This window comes from Microcebus murinus, chromosome 9 (assembly GCF_040939455.1).
Source record: "Microcebus murinus isolate Inina chromosome 9, M.murinus_Inina_mat1.0, whole genome shotgun sequence".
NCBI lineage: Eukaryota > Metazoa > Chordata > Mammalia > Primates > Cheirogaleidae > Microcebus > Microcebus murinus.
Genome location: NC_134112.1, coordinates 12,314,279 through 12,338,281, shown reverse-complemented (window position 1 = coordinate 12,338,281; position 24,003 = coordinate 12,314,279). Strand labels below are relative to the sequence as shown.

The following is a 24,003-nucleotide window of genomic DNA, read 5'->3' as shown; positions in this document are numbered from 1 at the left end:
AAGCTCCTTAACTTATCCATTGAGGAACTATTTGCCAAATGTTGTCAACATGTGAGGACGCAGGTGTTGTAGGGATGGGGACAAGATGTACACAGCCCTTAACTTCCTGGTGCTTGTGTTCTGCTGGAGGGAAACAGCCAACTGCTAAATCAGCAAGTAAATACGGAAATTTCACATACTGGTAAACACTACTACAGGCCTCTCTGAGAACAGCATTGGAACTAGGGCATGAATGTGAAGGACACAGCCATGGCATTTCTTAGAAAACTGGGTAAGTGTCTTTAAACATTTAATAACATCTTTAGAAACTTAAACGACATCATTAGCCTATGCAATGCCAATACTAACAGCAAGTTAGGTGTAAGAAATCATGTAAGCGTGAAAGTCAAATGTGTTTGGGGTAAATTAACAAGCAGGGTTGGGCACGCTGGCGCAGATGCCCACTGGGCACGGGACTTTGCCAGCTTCATCTTGCAAAGATCCACTGGGTTATGCATAAAACAAGAATACCACCACTTGCTTCCCCAAATTGCTGGGACATGAGAACAGCGAGTGAGCCTCGTGCCTGCCCTGCTACCCAGCAGGGATTAATCGCACCTGAAATCCACATTCTCTCCTTTACCTTTCACTCTTAAGTCAGCTACCTGTTCCAGCTGTCTTCTTCTTGCTTCTTTCCTTCCCTTGTCACCCACCAGTCCTACCACTGATTATTTCCAAAGTCAGTTTTTAGATCTCACAAAATGAAACTTAAAATCCTATGGGCAAGCAAAGCACCACTGTTTCTCCAGCTAATGAAATGACAAGTGGTGTCAATGATCACGATTATAATTGCCATATTATTTGGCAAGCTGCTTTCATCTTGGGTTATCTGTATTACCTTCTGTGGGTCAGATGCAACACATTATCCTGATATTCAGCAGACGTGTATAACAGAGGAAGGGACCACACTGTAGAGGGAGGATGCAATGGAAAGGCTCAAAGGCAAGAAAGAAAATGAGCGTTGATGGGCCCTGGTCACCCCACAGGGTCTCTTCAGACCTGGATGGTGTTTAAAGTAAATCTCTTCTTCCACCTCTGATGAGAATAAAGGGGTCGGATGCAGTCACTCTTTGGAGGGAAGAAGGGGCAGCAATTATTTGAAGTCAGGATATTGACAGCCTCTCAAGTACCAGCTTACCCAGGTAAAGGTGAGGAGACCAAGAAGTCAGCAAAGATGCTGGGGTAAGAATAAATATAGACAGCGCTATGACCATTTGAGTACTTTATTCTAATCTATGTCATTTAGATGCTGTGAAAAGTCAAGAAAGCTGGGCAGAGAGCAAGAGGGAAGAAAAATTAAAGAGAAGCAAGAGAAATGAGTGTTCACAAAGTGATTTTGTATGGGTGTCATTGGCATGAATATTAGCGCGCGCCATGGTTCTGCTGTGACTTCTAGTTAAGCCACATAATAATTGCACAAGGACCTGAGAATATTTGCCAGGAGTGTAGGAACAGCCAGGCAGTGGTTCTGAGGTTGGTGGTACTTCCTCAGAGCCAGACAAGGATGGTATGGTCGCCAGTGTAGCACAGCCAGGCCCGTGGCAGCCCCTCTCCTGGATGGACCATCCCAGGTCAGTTCTCCTGAGACTTTGCCCAGGGTTAGGATCTCATCCTGCCATTGCAGATCCACACCGACGTCAGTAAAACATGCCTTTTCCCTACACACTGGGTGTCCCATCTGTAGCTTACAAATGCGAAGGCTATACTTAAGAGAGCTGAAGGGCAAATTAGGTTTGCCCAGTTGGTTGGTGGCAAAGCTGGAATCAGACCAGAGACATGTCCAGCTGCAAAACCTACCTTTGTGACGACAGAGGCTATACTGGAAAACACCCCGGACCCCTCTCTGTGTACTGACTGCTATCATGTGAGCACAGTTAACCTCTCTCTACGTTCCCACGCTTTAGGGACCATAGGAAAAGAACAAAGAAAAGCAGCAGAAGATGACATTGTATCAAAATAAGGATTTATAACATTTAAACACTAACTCATCTGCCAAGAAATATTGCTGATAATTGAACAAGAAAAGAATTAAAACTATAATGGAGAACACTATGGAAAAACAACAGTATTCATTATTTCTAGTAAATGTGGGTCTGTTACTACTGCTAACAGTTTTTTTTCTGGACCGATGAGGTTTCCCTAATATATATAGCTACCACGGAAGACCCATCACTTAACAACTTAAGCCACTGCCCATTCATAAACAAACAAGTAAACCTCACTTATTAAAAATAGTATAGTGAAGCAGCCATTAGTATGTACATTTAAATCAAGGAATTATCTGTGGCTTATAAAACTATAATTCAAAAAAATTGCCCCGGTGACTGAATTCTTAAATTGCTGGCAAAAATTTAGGGGAAATAAGAGCTAAAGTTTATAACCACGATTGCTTAATTAGAATACTATCAAATTCTATGTATCATAACCATTTGTGAGCTAGCTTAGGTCAAATAATAAATGGCTAGCTGACAAAAGCAGTGTGAATATACCTAAAACTCGTAAGTCAGCTTACTTTTATTCCCTACTTACTGATATCTGTTCAAGTTTGATCATTAGCAGTAAGATTTCATATTAATGTTTACAAAAGTCTGTGTTTGTACCTTCCCATGAAAGTACAGACACGATGCACTTCATGTAAGAAGTGTCAAAATGCTACTAGTCTACAGCAAAGACAGATGGTCAAAATGGAGATCTTTCAAATGAAGGCAAAACTACTTAATAGAAAAACAAGGAAATATTCTCTTGCTAGATTTCCTCTGGTAACTATGCCTTCCAATGTCATCTTCATTTATTTTCCATTAGCCTAAAAACCCTGCTGTTTCTTTCTTCCTCCCAATGAACTCTTTTTCCTTAACAGTTGTGGGAAGAGACTTTTGTCATGACTGGTCTTTTTATTTCTGTTCCTGTTCTGTACATGTGGTCACATAACCAGGTATGAAGTCACTTTTTCTCTAGAGGACTAATATCAGAGAGAAGAGGCCAGATAAAAAAGATTTGCCGTACTCACTGTCTCTAAGAAGTGGGTTTCTTCATAACTGAATCACTGCTAGTCCTATACATGGGCTATTGACTAACGTCTGCAAAAGAATTTATTTTGGGCTCAGTCACTGGTTTTGCAATTCACTGTTGTGGTATTTGACCTGTATCCTGGTATAGGCACCGCATCACGCTGTTTTAGTCTTCCTCATAGCCAGTCCGTACATCCTGAAAATGCATCACTATAGGTGCAGTCAAGTGCTGACATTTTATTAAAACATCACATAATGGATTCAGGAAAATACATACCTGATTGCACTTGCAGATAAGTGACCATAGGAGCCACTTGCTGAAGAGCTGCTACGGGAATTATTGAGAATCGTGACCAAGGAGTTGGGAGACGTCCTTATCATGGTCTGAAGGTCAAAGCTATGATCCGACAGCGGTGATATGGACAGTGTACGTTTTCGGCTCGGCCTGGCTGACAGCCTGGGGCTGGGGAATCTGGTGCCTGTGATATAAACAAAGCAGAGCCTGATCACCGGCAGTTCCACTCTTTACCTATTATTTATTGCTACTTGCTGGTGTGGAAGAAGGGAAGGAGAAAAAGCCAGCAACTTGTGGTGACAAGCACCTCTCCTCCCCTTGTGATCTACTAGCTACAATTGAGGAAATTAGGGAGAAATATTTATCTTCTAGGGGCTTACCTCGGGGGAGCTCTGTTTATTAATGTGCAGGCAAAATGATAAATGGCTAAACAAAAGGGAGAGACTTTTATGTGTTATCCTTCTCATTTCTTGTGATTTATGAATCTGACGGCTGCTTAGATATTCCCATCATTAATTCACCACAAGCGACAAAGACAGTGGTTCCCACAGTTACCTCGCACCACCCTCCCCACCCCAACATAACCGTTTTAAGGCAATGAGCCGACGGAAAGAAATGAATTAAAATACCCTAAGATAAAAAAAAAAAAATTCAGCTTAGTTATACCCTCATCTACCCATGATTTCTGGAGATCTGCTCCGTGGTATACTTAACGCCTTACTAAAACAACTTATAAATACATTACCCCAAATCAGTAGTTCTCAACTGGGGGCAGTTTTTCCCCATGGGGACACTTGACGACATCTGGAGACTGTGGTTGTCACAACTAAGGGGGCTCTACTGGAATCCAGGGGGTAGGGGCTGGGATGCTGCAGAACATCCTACAATGAGCAGGGCAACTCCTCCCCCCCACAATAAAGAATTATCTGGCCCCAGGAGCACTGAGGTTGAGGACCCCTGCCCGAAATTTCCCATAATCGAAGAGCATAAATTTGAAGAAATATTTAAAACCTTGGGCTGTTGTTTGTTTACAGATATTTCTGGGGTAGGGTGGAGGGGGGGAACACCTATAAGCATGATAATGAGATCTGATGAGCCTATAGGGCGTTTTAATTCTTCTCTGGACCTTGCTGCTCCAGTCAGAACTAATAACATAATGCATTTATTAGAATTTTTAGCCTTCAAAAAGATTCCACTGATGGGAGTTCTAATCGAGAGGTTAGTAATGCAAACTTAAATGCATGCCAACTTAATACAATGGTTTTTAACCTGAAGAGTTAAAAATTAAATGTCCATTTGCATTCAAATTTGGTAGATATTAAGAGATCTGAATTGCAGGGCAGAGAGATAAATGTGGCCCACAGGTCCACTCTGTCTTTTCGATGGTCACATTTACATTAAAGAGTCATCACACTGAAGTTTAATGAAAGAATGAGAACATAACCCTGCTAGGTAAGAGGCAAACCAAACATGATTAATTTTAAGTAAAAAGGGAAGGTTTCTACTATTTCATAGCATGGGTATACCAGTTTACAGGGACATGGCAATTTTGCAGTAGCCAGAAAACCAAAGTCATAGGTAAGCCTTTATAGGAAAAAGTCCAGGCTCCAGAAAATTCACTGGGACTATTTTCTTCCACAGAGATGCACCTTGACACAAGGTAACAATCCAACAGGCTCTGAGATAATTTAATGAAATGGGATAGATGAATATGAAAGACTTTATTGCCAATATTACAGAAATAATTTAAAGAATAAACCACAACCTGGAATTTAATAAGTTAGTACCATCCATGTATAAAACTGGAAAAACAATTTGAGTGATGAATGTGGTACCTACTCAAATTTTTCTTTCAGGTATATTTAAAATGAGTTCCTTCATTTAGAATAGTTTCATTACCAGCCTGACTTAGGTAGGGCACCTTAACACAAAATAGCAACCCCACTTAAGTACTTATTTTTAGGTGTTTAAAGCAGCATCTTACTTTTATTATGACATCTGCCCTAAACACAACTGTTTCACATTTACTCACTATCGGTGGCTAATTTCATCATAGAAGTTTTTTAGTGAAGAAACACATGCCACTTCCAAACAATTCCAAAGACAAAACCAGATTTATTGTCGACTTCCATATAATCCTTGGACATAATCCTTCTCCATGGGACTCTCTCTCCATGGGAATCACTGGCAGAGTTAGAAGTGATGGCACATGCTACACACCAGTAGAACGGGTATATCTCTAATTTTTTAAATTCCTGGAACATCTCTAGTTTTTTATATCACTAACTAGCAGAGATGCACAGATAAGGGGGCCATTTGGTGCTGTCAAACACCTGAGGCCTTATATGCCCTTCCCATCATTCAAAGACAGAGCGAGGGGCCCTGCAGTACCTCTCCTCCCCTCCATAGAACCCTTCAGGTTGCACATGGCCCGATGGGAAGTTCTCTCTGTTTTTTTCCTTAAAGACTGGACCTTATTTAAGTCAGTTTCCACCAATGTGAACAGTGTGGTTCTCAGGGGCCCTCATCTCTAGGATGGTCCTTATAGGGGTTACTTGCTCTTGTATCTTTTAAGGTCACTCTAATCCCAGGAGGTAGAAGTAGAGCCACGAACAGACTAGTTTGGGCTAATGGGCTAGATAAAATTACTCTAACCTACATCTTGCTGATATTCGGATAGGCCCACTGTTGGAACATTTAAAAGTCAGGTGCTTACCTGAATCCTCTTACACAAAGCTTCCTGCTAACCGAGGACACCGAATATTTTTGTAACAATGATCAGACTGACCAGCTAGATCCCAGTTTTGGATCTGCCACTGCAGATGTGTATCCAATGTAGGAATTAAAATGAAGGTTTCACTTCCCCACTGGAGATGGGGGCTCATCTTCTGATCTTCTGTCTCAATAAAATAACTAAATGCTATTTTAGTTACTTTAGAGGAAAAGAATATAGTGCTTCAAGAACTTTCCAACCCTACGATATGTTCTTCCCAACTTCCTAATAACCAAGCAAAAGAAAAGAACGGCAGCATTTTGGGACAGTGATTTGGGATCCCCCGTTGAAGGGAGCTGCTAAAACACAAATGAGCACCGTCAAAACAGCTGAAAGAGAAGTAGCCAGTTCTTCACTGATCATACCACTTCCTTCTTAAATAGAAGCCAGAGCCTGCTTATTGTTCCAACGCATATATCTCTAATCTGGCTTTCTGTTAATTGTTTTGTTTCTCTATTCTAATAAGAAATTCTGACAAAGAAAAAGGAGGTTTCTTTTTATGTGATGAATGATAGGACATCTAAATTCCTACTTAATGACAATCAATTTACCATATACTCAGGCAAATTAAAATTCCTTTAATTAGTTTTTACAAAGTAAAAAGGTAGCTTCATCCTTTATTTAGATAAAAACCGCCACTGCCTGACTAAACACATTCTCATCAAACAGGGAAAGTAATGTGGGCTGACCTTCCAAGGATTCTCTCTTATTTCAATTCTTTATTTGCAGATTTTAAATAACTAATTTGCATAATAACACTGAACTTTTTTTTTTCAACAATCACTAATTGAAATGTGGTCATGATGAATCTGAGATGTGAGCTCTCTACTCTACAAAGCCAAACAACAAAACCCCTGCAAGAAGATGCAATTTCTTTTACTTTCTGTGTGGTAATGAGCTCCCCAATGGAAACCAGTGAAAACATGTGTTCCTACGGAATATGCTAAACTAGTTCTTGGTGGTAAGGAGACCAAGGCTGCAGATTTTTGCCCCTGTGAACAAATCTCCTTCTCTCTATTCCAAAGCTCAGGACTGAATTACTAGGGAGTTGACATAAATGCAACCCTCTGTCACAGAAGCCTAACAAACTACAAATGGAAACACATAAGTTAATCCTGCTACTAGGAAAAACAAAATTCCAAGCAAATCCCCTACTCAAAGTCATATTTTTGTCATATCCAAAGGTAGTGGCACTCATTGATGTATGACTTGGATGACGCTTCAGGTTCACTTCCTGGCATCTCGCAAAGGGATGTGTACTGAAAGGCCATGAAGAGAGGACAGCCCTGGAATGCTCTGATAAGTGACAGTCATTGCCTAAGGCAGTGACAGTCTGCCTATGCACCTAAGTAAGTAACACCAAGTAATCATCATACGCCTTAGAATCCCAAAATAAGGAATATAACATACATGAAATGACCCCATTTTCAGCTGGGTGCGGTGGCTCACGCCTATAATCCTAGCACTCTGGGAGTGCCCGGGTGGGTGGACTGATCAAGGTCAGGAGTTCAAAACCAGCCTGAGCAAAAGCAAGACCCCATCTCTACTAAAAATAGAAAGAAATTAATTGGCAATCTAAATATATATAGAAAAAAATAGCCAGGCATGGTGGCGCATGCCTGTAGTCTCAGCTACTCGGGAGGCTGAGGCAGAAGGATTGCTTGAGCCCAGGAGTTTGAGGTTGCTGTGAGCTATGCTAATGCCACAGCACTCTAGCCTGAACAACTGAGTGAGACTCTGTCTCAAAAAAAAAAAAAAGACCCAATTTTCTCTCACTGCTAGCTACTAAAAGTAGCCCCTTCTGATTTGGAAACAGTTTTTATTTACTAGATGTAACTATTCCGATCCCTTCACATATTCAACAGCTATAAAAGGTTGTAGTGAAATATGATTTTTAATGTAAAGAAAACATATAGGGCAAAATAAATCATTTAATATAAAAATGTAAAACCAACAAGTGTTTTTTAAAACTAACTTTAAAGCATAAATTCCATGAAACCAAGGAGTGAGTGTACAAAGTCCATCCATATATCAAATCTGCTCCCTTAATTTTGTTAGCAAGACAGTCAGCACGAGACAGCTTTCTGACCAGCTGTATTCATACACTGCTGTCAGATTACAGTCGCCTACATTTGCAAGTTCACTGCTATCCTTAAGCGCAACAAGGAGGCCCAAGATGTCCGAATCTGTGGATGCTTCTAGAAAACCAAGGGAACCAGAGCACCAAATTGTGGTGGTTCTGCTTCCTCCTCAGGATTGAAAAGTTAAAACAATCGCCTAAATCTTTGTATTTTCCCGTTTTGTAAACTGGCAGTTGCCACTCCCCAGGACTCCAGAAAACAGCCCTGCCACTTACTGTCCATGGCATGAAGATATTCCATGTGGATGGCTCCGGCACCGGCGGTGGCAGCCGAGGGAATGATGTCTGCATAGGGGCTGCGCTGGCCGGCTAACAGAGCCATGTGATGATAGTATTCCGCTGGGCTGACCCCAGGGTGCGAGGCTAGAAGAGGAGATAAGAATGGCATAGTTACTAGTCAGAAGAAGTCAACAAGAAGCTTCCCTGGAGGCATCCCAAAGCCCACTTCCCATGCATCCTACGTCAGCAATTCCTTTTACAGCTCATTAGAGTAAAGCTCCTTTAACTGAAATTGTGCTTTCACCCGTTGTCTTTTAGACATCTTTTATTTAAAAATAAAACTGAAGGAAAAAAATAAAGTGAAATATATATTACACGGTTTTGGATACTGGTCTAAATAAATCATCAAGAATTCAGAATGATTAAAATGTATATATGTACCTAACCATGTTTACCTCCCCAAATAAGATAGTTTCTTACATGAAATCATCCTGTGTTCACATTTCTTGCAACAGCAGACAACTTGCACGACTATGGTATCTTTCCAGACACACTTAAAATACCTTCCTAAGCCTTCTGATAAGAGTGTCTGAGTTAACTCTCACTAACATGAGGAGTTACAGTTTAAAAAGTGGAAAAAAGGCAGCACAGCTTTAATCACACACAACTAAATGATAAGCTGCAATTTTGCATTTCATAATTTAAAAGCTCTCTTTTCCTTTTTTTCATTACAAAAATCAAAAAAATATATATACCTATCAATCTGGAGCAATTTAATGGCAAGAGTCAGCTTTCTAAGGGTAGGATAATAATCAGCTTCCACCTGCCAATTTATGTGCAGAAGCAGCAAGAAGATATCGTAGCAGTTCTGAGGGTGGCCTCCAGATTCACAGAGATCTGCATTTACAGCAGCTCCATGAGGTTGTTGAGAGCAAAACATGAAATGATGCAGGTAAAACACTTAGCACACGGCATTTGATCAAAAGAAGTTAATTTTACAATTAGGAAACACCAGCACTCTAGCAATAGGTCTGTGGATGTTTTATATTTGTGTTCATATACTTCTTACATATGATACATGGTAAACAGAGAGGTTTAAGGGGGGAAAAAAACCTTTTAGACCACAAGGCAGAAATATCAGTGATATTACTGTATTTGCCTATATTAACTGGATTCTTGAGAAACAGGGAAAAGTAGTCAGATCAACTCATCAAAAAGAATGTTTCATTCATACTCATCATCAAATGCTATGGAAGCAGATGATAAACATGCTTTTCAATAGCTTAACTGAAGGGACCACTTTCCACTGGCCCAAAAAGATTTCCAAAAACCAGGCAAAATACCAAGTCCATTGTTAAGCCAGCTTCCCTTTCCTTCTATGTTGTCCTTCTTAGTCATTTCTACCAACTCCCAAGCATTCCCAGGAGAAGACGCTCCAGTTTTCCCATTATGAGATCAAATCTAAAGTAGAACTAACTCTTATTTGATTTTTACAGTTTTATTTTTAAAATGTGAATCTTGCCCAAAGAGCAAAACGTATTCCTTAGATACAAGTGTATTCACTGCACTGGATCAGAAGAAAAAAACCCGAGCCAGCGGCTATTGCTGGAGGAAAGCTACGCCTGGATATTCAACTGAGTGGATGTTTCCTAAGAAACTTCGTGCAGCTTCCCACCATGCTCAGCCAGCCTCAGGAAGCAGTCTGCATAGAGAATGTGGACTGTGCTCAGAAGTCACATCAAGCATTCCCGAATGAAGTGAGGTGCATGGTGTTTGTCTTTTTTTCTGAAACAAGCATCGGCGACTTATGACTGTTGCAAAGAACTCACAACCCTCTACCTACAATTAATAAGGCTAAAGCAATTCTGGATCTTAATTCAGATTCCAGCAAATGTGGGCAGGTGAATTTGTATATGTGTGCATGAGATGTAAAATTCTTTTCCTGAATCAAAAGAATGGTGAATACATAGCTCTAATTAAGAAGAGTCATGCGAAAAGTAGTTAATTGGAAGGCTAAGAGAACCAACAGGAATTTGATACTTGAGAGTCTAAACTGAGCATCAAGCATTACAGAAATAAAGTCTGAGTTCATTTCTTTTTTCATTACATCTCTCTTCTAGTATTCATTTGGCATAGCACATGCAACAGGTCTGGGCCATCATGTTTTCTAAGACCTTGCACACTCAGGGTGTAATCCACGGGCCAAGAGAACTAACATCACCCGGCAGGTTTTTAGAAGCACAGAATCTCAGGGCCCACTTGGCTCCATCTGATGCAGAACCGAATTTTATCAGCCCCCCCCCCCCCGGGTGATTCGCATGCACATTAACGTTCGCGAAGGCCCTGCTCTAACACATACGTCTGCATGGATGTGCCTCACACACACAGAACAGAGCTCATCAGAAGGTGAGTAAAATGCTCAGGTTACTCAGGCACATGTGTGAATGGCTATCGGCCAGTCTAATCATACGTGAAGCAGCACAGAACAGCAGTTAAGAGCAAGGATTTGGGAGTCAGTAAGATCTGGCTTTGAGTCCCACCTCTGCCACTCATGATACAAGGATGAGTGGATGACTGGGTTGCAAGACACTTGACCCCTCTGCACACTGCTATCCTTACCTGAAAATGGAGACAATAATATCATCCACACAGAGGGGCTGTGCTGTTGAGATGAAATCATGCATGCAAAGCATTTAGCACATGTCTGGCACATGGGAAACATTCACTAAACTTTAGATTTACTTTATACAACATCCCAGGAGGGATGCAGGGAGGGGGTGGCTTGTTCTCTGGAAACAGAATCTGTCTAGGTCTTACCGTCTGTGGGGCTCAGCCCCCGGGCGGCCGAGATCATGGACAGGGATGGGCTGCTGTGCAGAGACCGGATATAGTCCATGTAAGGGTTAATGTAGGGGTTCGGGGGGCTGAAGGGAGACTCGGAAGCTGCAGCGGGGTTCCGGTGCGGGGAGATCCTAATGAAGGGCAGGTCCGAATATGTCGGGCTACTAGATAAGGCAGAAGACCTGGGTACAAAGAAAAGCAGACACAAGAGGTATGCATGAGACAAATCTCCACAGGCACAAGTGTCTGGGAAAGGAAATAAGATTTTAAGTGAACTCCAAGGTGTCTTCGGGAAAAATATCAGGCAAATGCATTTCCAGTATATTACCTTACTATCAGGATATATAATGCAGGTAGAATGTTACGATGCAATTATTTGGCCAAAGAAAATTGACCTTTGAGAAATTGCATAGCACTCCAAATACAGGAAAATAAAGGTCAGCCTTGGCTTTCTCCATGAAAAGTTTACTTAGAATGTCCCTCAAATTCTAAATAACAGGCAACTGAGCTTAAAGTGGTTGCTATGATTGTATTTTCCATTTGACCCCAACAGTATTGTCACCATTTAAAACTTACCTCTTTCCATCATGGTGCTGCATGAAGAAGGAAGGAAGGAGGTAAGGAAGGGGGGAAGGAAGGGGAAAAACAAGGGGGAAAGCAAGAGGGGGAGGGAGGAAGGAAGGGAGGGACAGATGGGAGGAGGAAAGGAAGGGGGAAAGGGAGGGAGACAGAAGGCAGAAGGGAGGGAGAAGGGAAGAAGAAGGGAGGGGAAAGGAAGGGGGAAGGGAGGGAGAAGGGAAGAAGGAGGGAGGGGCAAGGAAGGGGGAAGGGAGGGAGAAGGGAAGAAGGAGGGAGGGGCAAGGAAGGGGGAAAGGAGGGAGAAGGGAAGAAGGAGGGAGGGGAAAGGAAGAGGGAAGGGAGGGAGAAGGGAAGAAGAAGGGAGGGGAAAGGGAGGAGGAAGGGAGGGGAAAGGGAGAAGGAAGGGAGGGGAAAGGGATGTTCAAGGCCAACCTGGGCAACATTGGTGAGACATTATGTCTAAAAAAATTAATTAAAAAAATTTTTTTTTCTTTTTTTTTTCCTTTTTCTGAGACAGAGTCTTGCTCTATCGCCCCAAGTAGAATGCAGTGGTGTCATCGTAGCTCACCATAACCTCAAACACCCGGGCTCGAGCAATCCTCCTGCCTCAGCCTCCTGAGTAGCTAGGATTACGGGCTCGTGCCACCATGCCTGGCAAATTTTTCTATTTTTAGTAGAGAGGGGGTCTTCACTCTTGTTTGGGCTGGCCTTGAACTCCTGAGGTCAAGCAATCCTCCTCCCTCAGCTTCCCAGAGTGCTAGGATTACAGGCGTGAGCCACCTTGAATTTTTAAAATTTTTTTAAAAAAGAAATGTGAAATCAGTCACTCTAAATATCCACGTACATGTTTCACTTCCAGAGGTCTCACAATGGTGAGTAAACCCAGTTTTACAGATCTGGGTTTCACTGTTTTCAAGGCAACTGAGGCAGCACTTAGCATCAACTTTCTGCTTAAGTCCTTTTTCACGTGGCAGGCATCCGGGTTAGCCACGTTGAGGGAGCAGTCAGTAACTAAGTACTCCAGGGGTAAGAAAGTTGGGAAAGAATGGGGTTTTTGATCAAGCTCCTGCCTTGCTTATAATGAGTTACGGTAGAATGTAAGCTTCGGGCCAATGAAAATAATTCCAAAATGCACCTTGCTGCCACCACATCCTGATCCGTCTGCCCTGCCCCTGCCACAGCCCCACTGAAGTCCGGGGGACAGCCACGTCTAGAACAGCCAGTCTGGGGCACCTCCAGGGCCACCCTGCTCCTCCTCTGGTAGAAGTCGGTGGGTGTGGGCAACCCAGTGAGCTGGCCGTGACAGGTGAAACACCCCACTCTCTCTTTCCTCACTCACGGAGGGACAGCCATAAAAAGCAGAGGCCCTGATAGAGACAGATCAACTGAGGGCGGCGAATCCCTCTTGCGCTGCTGGCCTTAGCAGGGAAATGGAAGGAAGAACACATTTCCTCCTGGTAAAGCGAAGGCCCCCGCCCCGGCCTGGCCCCCGTCACCCTGTCAGAACACAATCTTGGTGGAAACCAGCTCCATTAACTGCAAAGCACAGGCACTGAAATAAATGAAACCAAAGATCAGATAATGAATTTTTCTCTCAGTAGAAAATAAAAGAGGTTGTAATATGGTGGTGGGGAAGGATTTTCTCCTTTTCTCCTTCTTACTCTTTTTTCGTTTTGAACTAAAAAAAAAAAAAAAAATGAAGTTTTTAATTTGTCACTCCAATATTACTTCTGGTGAAGTAAAATAAAAATCTGGAGTTCTCTACATTTATATGTGGGAGGAGTAAGAAGTTATCACCAGAAAAGAGCTATTTCCTTTCAAAAGAACTTAAGGATTTCATACCGCTCAGAAATGAGTAAAATTACTTATGGGTTTAAACAGAAATCAACATAACTTACAGGTCTATCCTATTTTAACTCTTTACAACAAAACAAGTTAAGAATGTTTTATTGGTTAAATCATCCCCTAAGCTCCACTAAAACGTGTTTGTCCTTGATTAAATCCTAGACTCCATTAACACGTGTTTGCTATCTTAGAGGATATGGGGGAGCCTCCAATTCCCTAATTTATTTTCTACCAGAAAGGACAATCCTTCTGATCCAATTCAAAATGGTTCTTACAAAACACAAACTTATTTATAGATTTATGCTGAGAGACTGTCGCACAGAAATGGAGAACAGTTGGTATTTCAAGAAACCCATGAGATGACACCTCCTGGACAAGCTTTTGTAATCCATGAAAACTTGGTCTGAGCAATATGACCTAAAAATCAGTGAAGGCAATGACATTTACTGTCTTTTAAAAAAATTTAGATAAAGATTGACACCTATTATTTTGCTAAAATTCCAGAAGTGAGAAGGGTAGTAATTGTATTCCCAAAGGTCCAGATTCTGTTTGGGACAGCCATACACAGGAAAATCAATCAGCATCTGGAGAAACATAAAATTACAGGAGTCGGCGGGCTTGGGTGGTCATCAATCCCGAAGAGCAAGCCAGGGAGGCTCTTCTGTCTTCACAGAAGTCGGCAAAAGTCTGACTGTCCAGGTCACAGCTCCATTTCGATTTGTCCCTTTCCTGCCAAAACACTAACGGTAACTACTTAAAGGAGCTTCCCATGACTGAAACCAGTCACACCTGCCCTGCCAGGAGCACTGGGCTCTACGGTCCCTTTACACATGGGTAACAAGCAACATCAGAAAGGAGGCTTCCTCCAGGATTCCAAGGTACAGTTGGGGAACTTCACCCGGGTACTGTGAACATCGCATTCAAATGTGTCCCTTGGGGGGGGGGTGGGGGGTGGCGGGGGGATGGTATCACCTATTTCCAAACAGAGTGGCTGCACAGGCCTTCAGACCAGAATGCAAATAAGAAAGTTACAAGTTAGTTAACTGACCTAAAGAAACAAGCCATCTAGAAACCAAAGGCCACCCACTCCCAGGAAATGCATAGGGAAGTGTTTAATAAAAGTTACTCAGTGAGCGGCCATCAGGAATTCTGGATAAAGGTGAGTCAGACCCTTTGACCCAACAGGGGCAGGAGCCCGACTCTGCTTTTGGCAACTATGTGACCTCAGCGGCCATACCCACCCTTCTCCTTGTTCCTAACAGTCCAACGGGAAGGTATTGACCTTGTAGTAGTCTTGGGAAGTCAATATAAGCCTCACGTACTGCACCTAGTATATAATGAATGCTCCATAAACACACGTACATATGTGTACCCCACATACATATATACATCAATATATGTAAAATCACATGTGATAAATATATGGCCTACTATGCTAATATATTCCACCCCAATACACATATACACAAACATTTACATATATGTGCATATATATACACACACACACACATAAACATACACAAGGGCTGTCCAGAAAGTACCCAGCCATGTAACTGCATCTTAGTATATTAACAAATGGCTGGGTACTTTCTGGACAGCCCTCATATATGTGCATATTAAGGCTGACAAATAGAGCATACTATGTGATTTCAAATATGGAAATACTGGAATTTTAAAAATAGACTTTTTTAAAGAGCAATTTTAGATTCACAGCAAAATTGAGCTACAGGACAGAGATTTCCCATATACCCCCTGTCCCTACACACATACAGCTTCCTGCTATTATCAACATTCCCCACCAGAATTGTTCCAACTGATGAACCTGCACTGATACATCATCATCATCCAGAGTCCACGGTTTACATCAGGGCTTGGTGTTACGCATTCTATGGGTTTGCACTAATGTACTCAGCATTACAGTATGGCACAAAACAGTCTCACTGCCCTGACAATCCTCTGTGCTTCACCAGTTCTTCCCTCCTTCTTTCACCCTAAGCCCATGGAAACCACTGATCTCTTTATTGTCTCCATAGTTTGCCTTTTCCAGAATGTCATATGGTTGGAATAATACAGTATGTAGACTTTTCAGATTGGCTTCTTTCACTTAATAACATGCATTTAAGTTTCCTCCATGTCTTTTTAAAGCTCATTTCTTTATATATAGCCCTAAGTACTATTCCACTGTCTGGATGAGCCACAGTTTCCTCATCCATCTACCTGCTGAAAGAAAACTTGGTTGTTTCCAAGTCTTGGCAATGGTGAATAAACGTCCATGTGCAGGTTTTAGTGTGGAGGAATCCCCTTTCCAGAGCAAATCTGCACACACTAGTCTGCTCTGCTCCCCTCCCTGACAGCACCACTGAAGCACCTCCCTGGATTTTCTGGGACCCCTCCTAGTAAAATCACAAAGGCACATGAGGTGGTTAAGAACATGAACTCAGTAATTAAATGCAAGGGCTCTGTAGGAACTGGATTTGAATCCAGGCTCCATCCCTTACTCTGCCATGCAAGCATCAGTTTCCTTACACTAAAACTATAATAGCAGCTCTCTCCCCAGGCTGCTTTGAGGGCTGGAACTCGTGTGAGTGAAGGTGGGAACATGGTACCTACAGTGCTGGGCACTCAGCAAACAGTTGTGGTTGTTGATGTTCTTGCAGAACCAGAAAACAAAACGTTTCTTTTGATTCTAAACTAAGAAAGAAAGGAAAGGAAGGAAGGAAGGGAAGGAAGGAAGGAAAGGAACAGAGGGAGGGAGGGAGGGAGGGAGGGAGGGAGGGAGGGAGGGAGGGAGGGAGGGAGGGAAGGAAGGAAGGAAGGAAGGAAGGAAGGAAGGAAGGAAGGAAGGAAGGAAGGAAGGAAGGAAGGAAGGAAGGAAGGAAGGAAGGAAGGAAGGAAGGGGAAGGGAAGGAAGGGAAGGAAAGAAAGGAGGGAAGGAAAGAAAGGAAGGAAGGAAGGAAGGAAGAAAAGGAAAGAAGGAAGGAAAGGAAAGGAAGGAAAGGAAAGAAAGGAAAAGAAAGAAAAAGAAAAAGAAAGAAGTCCAAATGGTGATGTGGCTTCCTTGCAGAGCAGAGGCTGCTGTTCCACTTTCCTTGCTTTCAGTTTCTCAGTGAAGGTCGGTAACTTATTAATTCTGTTTCTACATCAGGCTTTTGTGAGTTGAGTTAGCATGACGTTTCTCTAGTGCTAAAGCCTGACAAAAAAGGAGTTCCTAAGCCAACAACATCGAACATCCAACCTTGAATTACAATGGCTCAAGCAGCCACCTGACATGTATGTAAATACATACAAATTATAGTCTTTAAATAAAGCTGCTTTTAACATTACCTAACAGAGCCACTTCCACATTCTTGGCAGCTAGATCATCTGTCAGTTATTATATTTTTAACTGCAAAGCAAATCTGAGAGAGAGGGTAAGCTCCTTAAATTTAACAGGCAGATGTGTGCTCCCAGCTATGTGGGGCAACCATTCAGGACTGTGAGGACAGCAGAGGTGAATTCTACTGAAGGACAAGCAGAGGGGAGACGTGGAGAAGACAGCCACAAAACTTCCCACAAAAGTGACATATGTTATTTTACAAACTTATCATATACTTGACCTGGTAAATATCTGTCAAGCTTGTTAAAAATCTTCATTTAAGGATTATAAGTTGCACCAGGAAACAGTCATCGGTGTCTCTGGAGTTATATTTCTGGTGATACACACAGGGATGAGGACTCCTGGCTTCCCATCACCTTCTCTGTCTCTGTGGCTCTCCACCCTCTCTCTGTTCTGGGACTGTATGTGGCCCAGTCATTGAAGGTGGGCACCAGCCATACAGAGAAGAACCAAAACAAACTGAAACTTAGAACTGGTCCAAGACATCCCATGCTATTTATGTTCTAGCAAAAGGGTATAGAAAACTGCCTGTGACCCCCAAAGTAAATCACACAAACTGCTGTCTGGAAACCAGAGGTTCCCAAACTACGGAATGGCTGAGAAGATGAGCCACTGCTCCATCATCTCTGCGTCTGGGCTAGTGTACAAGGCCCCGGCGCTCCCTCCAGATATAACCAATGTAGGGATAATGTCTCCTCTTGTTTCTACCCATTTGTCTTTCCAAGGCCATGAAGACCTAATAAGTCACTACCATTTTATTTCCATATTGCCCAAGAGAAGTTGGGCAATTGTACATGAAGCACAATTTCAGACAAGAAAGATGACACGGGTTATTTTCACATTCTCCCAAAGGACAGTAAAACAATACACAGTTGTTTGTGTTTGTTTGTTTGTTTGTGGAGATAAGTTGATTTCACATTAATTTTTTTTATAAGGTCATGAAAATAGATTACAATGAAAAGAGCAGAGGATTCTCATTAGAGCATTTTTAACAGTATACCATGATAAACTTAAAAACCAAAAAACACATTATTGCAGAGAATAACTAGACTTCTTAGTTAGAATGAAATATCATTATATAATCTAATTCATTACTGCCTTTTCATCTATCTTATTGGGTTACTAAAATGCCAAGATTAAAATCACAGTATTTAATCACTTGCATTACCCATTATGAGAGCATAAAACAAGGCTTATATGCCGGATTATTACAATTCGCTTTCCCTTGCTTGGGATGCTAGAAATACGCACACATCTCTTTGCATACACACCTCATGTATCCCACTGCGTGAGTGCTCCAATTACTGAAGACTGGAATGTGTTGGTTTTTTACAGAACAAGTTTTTTCGTTTAATTCTGTTCTTTACATAACAGGGTAGATACCCTTCTTCAATTCCAAGCAGTGGCCCAACAGAGAACAAAGGGTAGTTATCCCTTATAATGAATTTTTAACCAATTAATTAATTATTCAATAAGCACAGTTTTAATAAACCAAAATTTATAATAAAAAAAATTTGCTTTCCCTACAGCAAAGAAAACAAACAACAAAAATGTCCGTGACTCATACACTGTCGAAAACTTGCACAATTCTACACTTCGTTTGTTTCCTCTATTCAAGGTAAGCTTCCAAATAACCTCTGCCCTAGAAATACCATATGACCTTGACATGTACTTGTCAGTGACCTTGACCTTGAATCTGCCCCTCCGTCCCCCCAAAGCCAGGGAGGCTGGTCTTTAAGGTCCGATTTGCTGGCTTGCTTTCCCTCGGGTTGTGTGGCGGGAGTTGTTGGCGGGGGGGGGGGGGGGGGGGGGGGGGGGGGGGGGGGGGACAAGTCAGGGTAAATATGTCCCCGTGCTCCTTGGTTTCACAGCATGGCACTGTCCCCTCCCCCACCCCCCCACCCCCGCCCCCAACTGCTCCTGAGGGGCAACTCCTCTCCTGCTGCTCCAGCCCTCCCTGAATCACTTTTCCCTTCCATTATCTGGTAGTTCTGGGGGCTTTAGTATTCCTTCTTCACCACTTTAACCTTACCCATACTTCTGTAAATATCTCCTCCATTTAACCGCCAAGCCCCTAATTGATAAAAATGGTTCCATATCAAATGCCATTTTCACCATCTTTGCAGCTGAAGAACACCTTCCACAAATTTCTAATTGACTTATGCCTTTTACCTATTTACCATTTTGGATTTTAATATTTATTTATGTTTGAGACAGGCCCTTGCTCTGTCCGCCATGCTTAAGTGCAAACTGGCCTTACATCATAGCTCACTGCAGCCTTGAACTCTTGGGCTTAAGTGATCCTCCTGCCGCAGCCTCCTAAATAGCTGGGACTACAGATGCATACCAACATACCTGGCTAATCTTTTAAAACATTTTTTTGTCTCACTGTGTTGTTCACGCCGGCCTTGGGCTCCTGGCCTCAAGCAATCCTCCGACCTTGACCTCCTAAAGTGAGCCATTATGCCCAGCCAGATTTTTTTTTTTGAGACTGAGTCTTGCTTTGTTGCCCAGGCTAGAGTGAGTGCCATGGCGTCAGCCTAGCTCACAGCAACCTCAAACTCCTGGGCTCAAGCAATCCTCCTACCTCAGCCTCCCGAGTAGCTGGGACTACAGGCATGCACCACCATGCCCAGCTCATTTTTTCTATATATGTATTAGTTAGCCAATTGATCTCTTTCTATTTTTAGTAGAGACGGGGTCTCGCTCTTGCTCAGCCTGGTTTCAAACTCCTGACCTTGAGGGATCCGCCCACCTCAGCCTCCCAGAGTGCTAGGATTACAGGCATGAGCCACTGCGCCCGGCCCAGATTTTAATTTTTAAAAACAATAGGTATAAACTACAAGATGAACACTTCGATATCCTCACCAGATATACATTTTATTGAAAATCTATTTCAGGCCAGGCGTGGCAGCTCTTGCATGTAATCCTAACACTCTGGGAGGCTGACGCAGGAGAATTGCTTGAAGTCAGGAGTTCGAGACCAGCCTGAGCAGGAGTGAGAATCCATCTCTACAAAAAAACAGAAAAATTAGCCAGGCATCATGGTGCATGCCTGTCATCCCAGCTACTAGGGAGGCTGAGGCAGGAGGATCACTTGAGAGCCCAGGAGTTTGAGATTGTAGTGAGCTATGATGACACCACTGCACTCTAGCTGGGGTGACAGAGTGAGACTCTTGTCTGAAAGAAAGAAAGAAAATCCATTTCCTAAGAATCCACTGATTTCAGCACTTAGAGAGATTTCAAGAGTCATAATTTATGGTTACACAGCCCCTTCTCTCAAAGAGTTTATAGTCAAGTGAGTTGAAAGGCTACACACCTAAGCAACATTTATGAGTGAATGTGATCTAATGAGCAGGTACAGCCCAAAAGCACTAACAAGAGACTTCCAGGTGCATGTTGGTCATGAAAAAATACGGATCACGAACCAGTACAAAAGGTAGACATGATTTGAATAGAAGTGGCCACTAAAGGTGAAGGTTAGAATATTGCTTCATATACACACTGATGCTAAGGAGCTGAATATTTTCTTATAAGGAGAATTCAAAGGCTAGGGCTGATCTTTTAAGAGAGAGAGAGAGAGAGAGAGAGAGAGAGAGAGAGAGAGAGAGAGAGAGAGAGAGAGAGAGAGAGAGAGAGAGAAATTTGTTTTAATAGTGAAACATCATTTCAAGAGAGTTTTGTTAATGACTCTCTTTATTTTTATTTTCTACTCATGTCCAAGTATAAAAGGAGTTCATATCCATGAATGGAGAAGTTAGAAGATGATTTAAAAAAAGAATAACTACTCACTATATCAAAGCTATCCAGATCTAACCAATGTCAACATTTAAATATAATTATTTCTACCATTTTTTCAGGCATTAAGTACTTCTCACATATTCAAAATAAAAATAATATATTTTGAATTATACTTTCTCCCTTAATATGGTGAGATTTTTCTAATACCTTTTAACAAACTGTCCATAAACATCATTTATAGTGCAGGGTACTTTAAAACCATAATAAGTCATCATTAAACATCCACTAGAGTGCCTAAAATTAAAAAAAAAACTGACAGTGACAAATGTTGACAAAGATTCAAACCAATAGGAACTCTCAAACAATGTTAGTACGAGCTAGCACAATCTCTAGCTAAAGAACACAACTGGGCATTAGCTACTTGTATAGATTCATACTCTAGAACCCAGCAATTCCTTTCCTTGGTATGTAAGCAACAATAATGTGTGCACATGTGCTATATGTACCAGAAGATTCATAGCAGCATTATTCATACACTTAAAAATTGGAAAAAATCAAACATATGTCAATAGAACAAATAATTGATACAAAGAAACGCTAAACAGCTATGAAAATGAACAAACTATAACATGGAAAATCTCACAAATATAATGTTGGATAGAAGAAGCCCAGCACAAAAGAATATATTGTATGATCTCATTTATATAAAGTTCAATAACTAACAAAAGTCCACTTCCATATTAGGATAGTCAGGATAATATCTATCTTCCAATGGGTAGGGCGAGTACAAGGAGGGCTTCTGGAGTATAGCAATGTTCTTTTTCTAGACTTGTTTAGTAGTTAGAAGTTTTCACTCTGTGACAATTCATATAATTCATTGAGGTACATGTATATATTTTGTGTACTTTTCTGTATGTCTATTATTCAGCACAAATTTTTAAAGGGAAACACACATTTTATACATGCCAAATATATTGAAATTTCCCACAGTAGTTTCGACCATTTATATTAAGTTCAGAAAATCAAACAGACATACACTTGTATTTTTCAAAATTTATAAAATATTGATGCTTTAAAAGTACCATTATAACAACATGATATTTACTGCTATTAAACAAAGACAGTCTAGTTGGCATGTTAGTCTAAATTCAAAGCAAACAATGGAAGGCAGGCGTCTGTCTACTAACTTGGGGCAGGGGAGCTGCCGCTGATGGCAGAGGCCGAGCATATATTCACAATACGTGTTAGTCATGTCCTCCCGAAAACTGAAATATTATATATTACTGTACAAGAACGATGCACATGTTTATAGTTAAAATTGATTTTATTCCTTTCGGAGAAGACTACAAAGGACAATGTGCCAAAATTTGCCTCTATTCTATACTGTGAATGTAACTATATTAAGATTCCAAGGTCAAAGAATGTTTCTAAAAGTCCATTCAACCAACTATAACGTGCAACTGCACTGTTATTAAAAAGAGTTCTTAATGAACATAATATTATCAGTTCAAATAAGTACTTGGGAGCTAAATGACCGCATCTCATAGTGTGAGTCTTCTTTCTGCCCCAATTAACCCTTGACTAAAGTGAGTTCATGTGTCTCACACTTTAGAAACAAGGACATACGAGGGAAAATGAGTGGGGAAGAGACTGTACCTGATCCAGACGCCTGAGGACAACCCTGTTTTTAAATAACATCACTTTTAAACATTTTAGTTCCATACATGCAGATTACATTTAAAATTATTATTTTAGCAGAACTTTTTGTCATTCAAATAGAGTGCAGATATTCCACAAAATATCCCTCTTTCTGCAATGTCTACTAAATGAAAGGGAAATTTTCTTCTTTTTCCTCTTCTCCCAATTACTATAGTTTGTAAGACAAAGCTAGTAAAACACTTAATGTCACATAATGTTTAGAATTGTTAATACATATATAATTTATATCTTATATATTAACAAATATATTTTAATATAATTATAAATTATCAATTATAAATTATTAGATATTATGATTATTTAATTAATATAATTTTCTTTAAGATAGGTTCTCACCCCATCACCCATACGGGAGTGCAGTGGCCCGATCATAGTTCACTATAACCTCAAACTACTCCTGAGCTCAAGCAATCTTCCCACCTCAGCCTCCCAAGTAGCTGGGATTACAGGTGTGTGCCACCACACCTGGCTAATATAAATTTTTTTGTACAGATGGGGTCTTGCTATGTTGCCCAGGCTGATTTCAAACTCCTGGGCTCAAGCAATCCCTCCCTCCTTGGCCTCCGAAAGTGCTGAAATTACAGGTGAGCCACTGCACCTGGCCCTAATATGATGTAATTAAATAAATATGAGAACTCACTCTTAAAAGAACTAATATGTTACATCCATCTTTACAAAATCTGCAAAAATACCATCTTGATGAGAAAACAGCTGTCAGGTGTCTAAGAGAGGAGTTCTGGTGTCCAGCTGTGATTCTTGTCCTACCCTCTATGCCATGAAGAATAAGGGCTAGAGAGCTGCTCTCACTGGTTGAATCTGGGACAGTTGATGGAACGCTGTTTTCCAGACAGCTTCTTCACAAGCTTGCAGTAACAAAGCACACAGACACTGTCCTTTTCCTTCTTACTTCCCTGAGATAACAAGTAGCTTTGAGTAGTTAGGTTTTTCCTTTGGATGCTCTCTCCTCCTCCAGTGGGACAGGCCACAGCAGAGGCCAATCCAACCGGACCTAGAGTACCAACAGGGCCTCTCCTTCTGTCTCTCTCTCTCTCTTGCTCCACTTCTGTCTCTCTCTCTCACTTGCTCCTCTCCTTCTGTCTCTCTCTCTCTTGCTCCACTTCTGTCTCTCTCTCTCACTTGCTCCTCTCCTTCTGTCTCTCTCTCTCTCTCGCTCCACTTCTCCCTGTAGCTGGACGCACAAGTTCAATTGGCTGTTCTATACGTCAGTTGCAAGATCTTGGACTTAGATTTGAGTGTGTTGGGTGAACTAGATCTTTAAAAGTCTGCTTTGCTTTATAGCTATTTAAGCCCAGATGGATAAAGCAGCACTGCCCTATTTTTAACAGGAAAATATATAGAAAGCACTTAGCCAGGTGCCTGTCACATGGTAAGTTCCCAGTAAATGTTGGCCCCCACCACTGACACATT

General features: G+C 41.5%; 1 protein-coding gene across 2 annotated transcripts in view; it reads right to left on the bottom strand.

Annotated features, from left to right (window-relative positions):
- Positions 1 to 24,003, bottom strand: part of GLI3 (GLI family zinc finger 3) — a 268,725-nt gene that overhangs the window by 75,105 nt on the left and 169,617 nt on the right. For both annotated transcript variants that reach the window (XM_012740961.3, XM_012740966.2), the window contains exons 5-7: positions 11,292 to 11,497; positions 8,472 to 8,618; positions 3,325 to 3,526 (exon numbers count right to left, since the gene is read on the bottom strand). In XM_012740961.3, coding sequence (XP_012596415.2) covers positions 3,325 to 3,526; positions 8,472 to 8,618; positions 11,292 to 11,497 — 555 coding nt within the window. The remainder of the gene's footprint in view (positions 1 to 3,324; positions 3,527 to 8,471; positions 8,619 to 11,291; positions 11,498 to 24,003) is intronic.